The sequence below is a fragment of the Chrysochloris asiatica genome, unplaced genomic scaffold (assembly GCF_000296735.1).
Source record: "Chrysochloris asiatica unplaced genomic scaffold, ChrAsi1.0 scaffold00016, whole genome shotgun sequence".
Lineage (NCBI taxonomy): Eukaryota > Metazoa > Chordata > Mammalia > Afrosoricida > Chrysochloridae > Chrysochloris > Chrysochloris asiatica.
Window position 1 is genome coordinate 23,826,691 of NW_006408534.1, and position 8,024 is coordinate 23,834,714.

The following is an 8,024-nucleotide window of genomic DNA, read 5'->3' on the forward strand; positions in this document are numbered from 1 at the left end:
TCCCCGGGGGTTGAGGAAAAGCTGGAGAGGGCTTCCACTTGAGCTGCATCTGGAAAGATCCATGGGAGTTTGCCAGGCCTGCCGAGGAAATGTGTTCTAGGTAAAGGATGGCTATCATCTTTCATCAAGGAAAGTGCTGAGTGGTTCACACAGGGGAGCGGGTGTGGGACCAAGAGCACAGGATTCTGGCAGGTGGTAGGACTGCAGTCAGAACAGTGTCTGCTTACCGCTGTGGCAGCAGAGAGCAGCCCCTATTGTTGGTACTCAGTAACTGTGTGTTGGGAAACACTGGGGTACAGTAGTGGGAGGTGAGTTAGGCATCAGTTGGATTGGATCATGGGGTGCATTGCACCAGGAACCAAAGCAGCAGTTTGCTTCTGTAAGAGATGGGGAAGGAGATGGCGGGGCAAGGAAACTAGACATCAGGAGTGAAGCCGTTCCATGCCTCACAGACAACACGGGAAACGTGAGGAAGAGGCTGAAGCTGACAGGTGTCCACTGTCCCTGAATTGGCCTCCTGCCTTCTCATCTTCCCCTTGCCCTGACTCTGACCCTACTCTTTGGTTCTTTTGTGCTCTCCTGTGTCCTTGCTTGCTGTCTCCTGGTTGTGTCAGGAGACCAGGCCGGGCTGTGTCTACCCTGCATCATGGATAGCTGAGGACTGGACCAGAGCACCCTCTGACCTGCTACTGCTGCCTTCTCTACAGCCCTGAAGCTGTTTGATGATCCTGACCTTGGCGGGGCCGTGCCCCTGGGTGATCCCTTACTGCTGCCAGCTGCCCATGAGCATGGAAGGCCCACATCCAGCCTGGGCCTCAGGGAAGCCTCCAAGGAGCTGTTCAGGTACTCCTGCCCCCAGGTGCCCTACCAGTACTGAGAGAGCCTAACAGGGCCAGGAGACCCCTGGAGTAGCTCCCTCTTTCCAGTGTGGGGGCTTTCAGTAGCCAGCTTCAAAGGCCTGACAAAAACAGGAGCCTGGGGTGCACACTTGCCAAGAGTTAGTGAAGGAGAATCCTGGGGTGGATCCAGCCTCTCAGAGCAGCCTAGCATATTCTAGAACAAGATAATTAGCATTGGCATTAGTTTCATACATACAACAATTCTTTTTCTTTTTACACTCATATTTTAATAGTTTATCAAAAGCATTAAATTATACAATTATAAGAGCAGGTACCACAGTCATAAAGAGGTTTGCTCATGGTCACATGAAGCTCATGTGGTGAGAGCAGGAGAGCTGTACTACAGAGTAGGCCCACCAGTAGGCTTTACAGAGGGGAGGGAGGGCAGGCGAGGTTTCATCTAGTAAGTGGCACTCGATTAGTAGAACTTGTTTGAAAATGATATCTGCTGAGTACTTGTTCTGTCCTATCAGTCTTACTTGATCTTCATCGCTGTTGCTATTGAGTTGACTCTGGCCAAGGTGACCCCATGAGTATCAAAGTACAGTTGTGATCCACAGGGTTTTTTGTTTTGTTTTGTGTTTTAAAGTTTTTATTGTGAACTGAGTGATCATTTACATGGGAGAACATCGGTTTTACACTCATTGTTTCATTGCAATGATTGCAGTATCTTCTGTGCATCATCATTCAATAGTATTTGCTTCTATTCCCACTTGTTTTTTGGTTTCTTTGTTTGTTTTGTTTTGAGTGATGTACACAAAAACACTCAGGAATATATAATAATTTAAACAACCAAAGGGCACATTCTGCAAGCTTGCCTTCTGGCTGCCAGCATACAGCCTTTCTCTTTCCATGAGTCTGGAGTCCTCAGCTGCTCTATCTCTCCATGTCCCCATCTTTCTCCATCTTTGGGTCCCATACTCTGCTTGTGCTCTTCTCCCTTGATGGTTCCATAGGGTTTTTAATGGCATAATTTTCCAGAATAGATAGCCAGGCTTTTCTTCTGTGGTGTTGCTGGGTGGATTCACACTGCCAACCTTTCATTCAGTAGATGAATGCAAACTGTTTGCATCACCCAGGCAAGTTTTATCTTCCTAACAGCGTCCTATAAAACCTAAACCAAACTTGTCATCATCACACCAAACAGCCTCTTAGAACACTAAAACCATACCCATTGTTGTCATGCTGATTCTGACTCATTTCAGCAGTAGAACTGTCCCATAGGGTTTTCTTGGCTGTAAACTTTATGGAAGCAGATCGTTGGGCTTTTCTTCCATAGTACCGCTGGGTGGGTTTGAACCGCTAACCTTTAGGTAGTAGTCAAGCAAAAACCATTTACACTACCTGGGGACCTCCCATTTCACAGGACACTGAGGGAGGGAGGGTCAGAGCTCCAGGTTGACCTGCCTTGGTCCTGTTCTCTCCACCCTTCTGGTCCCTTCTCTGTGTGCAGGATGAACCAGGGACTCTAGCACTTGTTGGCGAGGCTGGGCCACAGCGGGCTCTCCCAGGCCTCTGTGTCTGCAGACTGCGATGTTGGTGTGCTTAGCACGTCCACACCACATTATTGTGTGTCACCCAGGATGCAGGCTGTGCCTGGGCGATTTACAGAAAGCCAGGATGTCTCTTTCCAGGAACCGTTTACATGGCGCCAAGGCGTACAGTCCTCAGGGGCTGTCATCTGCACCCCTCGTTAGCAGACACGGCCTATTAGACAGCCCTTAAGTGCCCGCCGAGCTTCAGTCACAGTGACGGCTTCTGGCATTTACATCTCCCCCCGGCCCCTGGCATCTGTTCACTTGCATCTTGTGTCCTCGTTCCCAACATCCTGCCAGGATGGCAGGAATCAGGATTATTGTTCTCATTAAAGGGGAAACTGAGGCACAGAGAGAGAATTACAAGGATTAGCCCTGGGGAGGGGCAGGCCAAGCAAATATGCCCAGCCCAGGGAGCTTCAGCTTGTCCCGCTGGGACAGGTAGAGTGGGACCTTGTGGCACAGTGCATTCTGAAGCCATTACATCAGCACTTACCCACATGTTCTGAGGGACACAGGTATAGTGTGACAGTAAAGGTGCCACCTTCAAAAGGGTTCTGTGGCTTCTTAGGGCCTTACACATATGGGCATGGACCGCTAAAGGGAGAAACACCATGCAGCATTTTCTGCTGTTATTGGATCCCTGGATCCCGCCCTTTGTAATGTCTGTTAGCATCCCATAGAGCTGAAGGGCCACTGAGCATGTTTTTTCTGAATCTGCTCTGAAGAATGTGAGGTGTGCATCCCTGTCTTCACTTCTAAGAGACATCTGGTAATGAGAGACTAAGCTTTTTGAGACCAGAAATCATATTGTATTCTTCTTTGTGTCTGCCTGTTGACTAGGCAAGCAGGAATTAAGGTTCCTTATAATGAAAGGCTTTCTGACATTCATGCAGACCCACCTATTTATCCCATCAGCTGGCCACCTGAGATGGCGTGGAGTGGTGTGACCAGCAGGTTTGAAGCAGCCTCCAGGTTGGATCATCTGCTGGGTTTTGCCCTCATTAGGGACCCAGGAAGAGAGGGGTGAGGGCTGCCATCCTCAAAGTCCCTTCCACCCGCTGTACAGTTGACTTCACTCAGGCTGAACCTGGATGAGGGAGGGCTCCAGAGCACCTTGCATGTTAGTGGGACCTTTCCCTAGTTGTGACTTAAAGACCCCAAGTAGAAATAAGGGGTTCCCATGCAGCCACCATATGCTAAGTGAAACTCCACCCCTCCTATCATGGCTGGTCACCCCACACCACATCTCCCACCTCAGCACAAATTAGTTCTGAAGAGTCAGTGCTTTGTCAGGCAGTATGAACCTTGGAGTATGACACAGCTTTCGGCGGCTGCTTCATTTTCCTACGAGCCGCAGTGCGAGGGTCCATGCCCTGACATTTCTCTGGAGCCCCAGCTTCCAGTGGAGGAATGGGGCTGAGATGGGGAGAGCTTATCAAGGGCTGCTGCTCTGTGAAGGCAGCCAGGACTCTCCTTGTCTGACTGTTACTGTTAGTTGCTATCAAGTTGATTCCAGTTCATGGAGACCCCATGTGTGTTCTAGTTTAGGGTTCAGGGTTTTCAATTCTAGGACTTTAAGGAAACAGGTTGCCAGGCATGTCTTCACCTCTGGTTGGATTCAACCCACCAGCTTTTCAGTTAGTAGTTGAGCACTTAACCATTTGTGTGACTTAGGGAATCTGGTCCCTGTTTGACAGCCTCCTAGCATCACCTGTCTGGGAAGCCTGGCTCAGGTGGCCCCTCTGAGTCTGAAGTAGAACACTCCTTTTGCTCCCTGCTCTGTAGTCCAAGAAGACTTTAAAAAACTGTCTTTGGTGTCTGTGCCTTCTTACAGGAAGTCAGGCCAGGAATTGGGCAGGAGCTAAGGTTGAGGAAGGTTGTGCTGGGCACCATCACCCTTCTGAACCCTTCTCCAGACCCTTAGCACTGAGGACTTATTCTGACCAAAGAGGCCTCCTGTCTCCTTTCTATCCCTTGGGTGCAGTGCCCAGGCAGGACGCCTCTGGTATCCAGCCTGCCCAGTTCCCACTGCGAATTCTTCTCACCATTAGACCCTTGCTCTGTGTAGCTCTCTGCTCCAAAATTCCCACTTTGCTACTCTCCATTTGTGCCAGGCCTGTTCTTGTTGAAAGACCTAGTTTCTCCAGGAAACTTTTCCAACCTATTGTGGCCCATGGGGTCCTTCCTCTCTCTGAACTTATTCTTGGGCCCTTTGAATGGTGTTAAGTCCTGTCTTCCCAGGTGGACTGTGAGTGCCCAGTGAGGAGAGGGGGTGGTTGCTTGTGCCTTCATATCTTATGTATGCCTTGTTCCACACACAGCAGCTTTCAGTAGAAAATCACTATGTGCCAGATCCCCTTACATTTGTAAAGCACTTTCCATTTGTTATTTTATTTGATCCTTATGTGAATGCCTATGAAGTCAGCAGGGTGGGAAGGATCCCCAGTTTACAGATGGGGAGACGAGGACCCAGCAGGGAGATGGTGTTGCCAGGGGCCACCAGATGTAATGCAGGGGTTGTAGAGTAAAGCATGGAGCCCAGGTCTCCTGGTCACAGTGCTGTGCAGCCTTGCCAGGGGAGGCTGTTGTCCCCATTTTGTTCCCACTGTAGAAAACAAAACTTAGAGTGGCCAGGTAGCTTGCCCAAGGCCTTCCTAGTCATCTTCCTGCAGCTCGTGGCCCTCTCTCACCTGCCCATGTGTGTCAGACTGATGAATACTCAGACACCTACTAAACACAGGAACCTCTCTGCCCAGGTGTGGGTTGCACCTGTCTGAATATTTCAGCTAGTTGCTGGTGTAGGAAGCTTGGAAGGGGCCAAGTACCTTTCCACCTCTTGAGTCCTTGGGAATTTTCCATGTAACTCTACCTAAACCTCCTCAAACCATTCTCCCAGCCCTGTGAGTGGTTGGACCCCTAGTGGCTCCTCATTCCAGAGCAGGCTGGCTGAGAGCGTAGGAGGAAGAGCACCCGCCTGGGGACCTGAACATGACCTGCGGTTTCCCATGCCCTGTCTTAAGCCAGGAGTCACACTGCACTTCCGTCTTGTCCAGAAGACATGCAAGTCTGATCCAGCTATTCTTTCTTAGAGTGATGGGGGCTGGAATATTCCTGAAGTGACCTCATCCAGGCCCTCACAGATAAGAAAACTGAGGCAGGGATTGGAAGGACCTACGAAACTCTAAAGTTCTTCTTGTGCTTGACATTTTTTCAATCACTGAGAGGCATTCAGACGCAGTCAGACGCAGTACGTCCTGGACTGAACTGTCCTCTGTCAATGGACAGAGGACAGAACTGTCCTCTGTCAAGAAAAGTGGGCAGCAGGGGTCCTTAATCCTGACCCAATGTAAGAACTTGCTGGGGATGAGGATGCAGGTTTTCTGAGACCACAGAGGTTTCCATGGAGTTCACAGGGTAGGTCCTCAAGGTGGGCAGCCCCTCAGTGTCACATGGGTAGGGGCCTTAGTCACCTGCTGTTTCCACAGTGTGCTGTTTAGAGGAGCTGTATCCTCAGCATAAGTAGGGACCAAGAAACTGATATCAACACTAACTTGAAGCTAGAGAAAGGGCTGTAATGCATAGGTGTTCCCTGGAAAGCAAACCCACGACAGAAAACTCAGGCAGCCACCTTCAGGTTCCAGTCCTGCTCCGCTGTATACTAGCTGTGTGATCCAGCACCGGGCAGCCTCTCAGAGCCTGTGTTCACATCTGTAACTTGGAGCTGATACCTGCTAGCAGATAGTATTATGAGTTAATTGAGTTAATGAATGTTGAAATGCGAGGGCACCAAGTATATAAAGCACAATGTTTATTGGGTAAGTATTGAGTATATCGGGTAATATAGATTGAATGGGGGCTTCAGTTGGGTATCAGGCCTTCAGGAGGTGAGTTTTTCACTAAGAGTTGCAGCAAGAGCTCCCTGCAGGCAAGAGAATACATCCAGGCTGCAACCTGGCCCTTCTTCCTGCCGCTCAATACCTCGAGGTGGCCCCATGAGATCCACTTATGGGTGTTCAGCCATTGAGAGCCAGGCTGAAACCTGATGGGTCTCTGGCCCACCGAGGGGCATTGTGGGGCAGGCAGACTGCAGGTCACAGTGGCTCAGAGTTCTTTTCTCTGACTGAACTTGGTTCAGATGGGAGCTCTGCTTCTGAAGTCAGGCAGACTCTGCCACACACTAACTTCATCTTAAGCCATACCCTCCTTGGGCTTTAGCATCTTCATTTACAGAGTGGGGGTACCACAGAACCTCCCCCCAAGGGATGATCATATTAGTTAATAGATTTAAAACACTTGGCACAGAGCACAATAGTGTAGTGGCCATTCTTAGTGTTATTTCTAATGATACTGAAGGAGCAGTCCCCTAAAGAGGTCGGTGGGTCTAGTGTGGAGTCACTACAAAAGCAACTCTTCCAAGGCTACTGAGGGCCTGCTCTGCTCCCGCTGTGCTGTGGGATTGGAGGAAAGGCTCAGGGCAACCGGTCCAAGGAGAGGGCAGGGCCCAAGTCCTCAGGGGAATAGGTTACCTGGGCATCTTGCTCCATTTGTAGGGAGTATAACCATTTTGGTCCGTAGAATTGAAGACGACTTGGACCAGATCCTGAACCTTGGTGCTGAACCCAAACCCAAGCCTCTGCCTAAACCCAAGCCACCAGTCGCAGCTAAGCCAGCATTACCCAGAAAACCAGCCATTCCCCCCAAAGCGGATCCATCTGAAGCTGTGGTCGGGCAGCAGAAGCAGCAACAGCAGCAGCAGATCCAAGCCATGGACGAGCTGGACATCTTGCGGTACATCCAGGACCAGGATGTACCTGGCCAGGCCACCCCCAGTCTCTTTTGATGCTGCCTACCCCTTGGCTGGGCTCTTGTCCATCACACCTTCTCCTGTGGAGGGGTGGGGACTTTACCTCTAATTCGAATGTGGGAGGGGGTTAGGGTTGGATTGAAGCCTGGCTTATAGGACCTCTGTCCTGCCTTGTTCCTTTACCTCCTGGTCTGTGGGATCCAAATGGGCTCTGCAGGGTGGAGAGTGAAGGTTCCCATATGAAGTGGAGCCGCGTGGTGTCAGTCCAGGTGGGTGTGAAGGGGAGGAAGACTATGGGGATGCCTAGTTCTGACAACGGAGTGAGACGTGAGGTCTCAGGGACACCTGGCAGAGTGAACAGGTGACCTTCTGTCACTTGGGACAGAGGAACCTCCTACTCATGCCCACTGGTGCTGCCAGCCCCAGAGCAGGGAGAAGGCCCGGGCTAGGGGTGTGGTCTCCCCATGCCAAGCCACTCTGGAGTTTCTAGGTGTCTGGAGGAGGCTCTGGGAGGGGCCCCCAGGAGAGAACCCTGAGTTGGGGGGTTTGGGAGAGCTAAGGATCCAACATGAATTCTCTTCTAAGCCATCTCCAGTTACCGGATTCCAGGCAGGCTGCTTTCCTAGTGGTACCAGTACAGGAAAGTCAGGCCCAACCCAGCTGCTCTGGGGTCTGGCTAGCACCCTTGACCAGCTCCACATTTGCCTCCTCCTGCCTTTTGCAGGAAAAGCCAGGCCAGAACATGGCCTCCATTGGGCCTTTAGGCAGAAGCTAAGGTCTACC

General features: G+C 50.8%; 1 protein-coding gene across 1 annotated transcript in view; it reads left to right on the top strand.

Moving 5' to 3' along the window:
• Positions 1–7,277, top strand: part of HS1BP3 (HCLS1 binding protein 3) — a 55,929-nt gene extending 48,652 nt beyond the window's left edge. The window contains exons 6-7 of the mRNA XM_006835306.1: positions 708–843; positions 7,013–7,277. Of these exons, the coding sequence (XP_006835369.1) occupies positions 708–843; positions 7,013–7,277 (401 nt within the window). The remainder of the gene's footprint in view (positions 1–707; positions 844–7,012) is intronic.
• Positions 7,278–8,024: the final 747 nt, after the last annotated feature.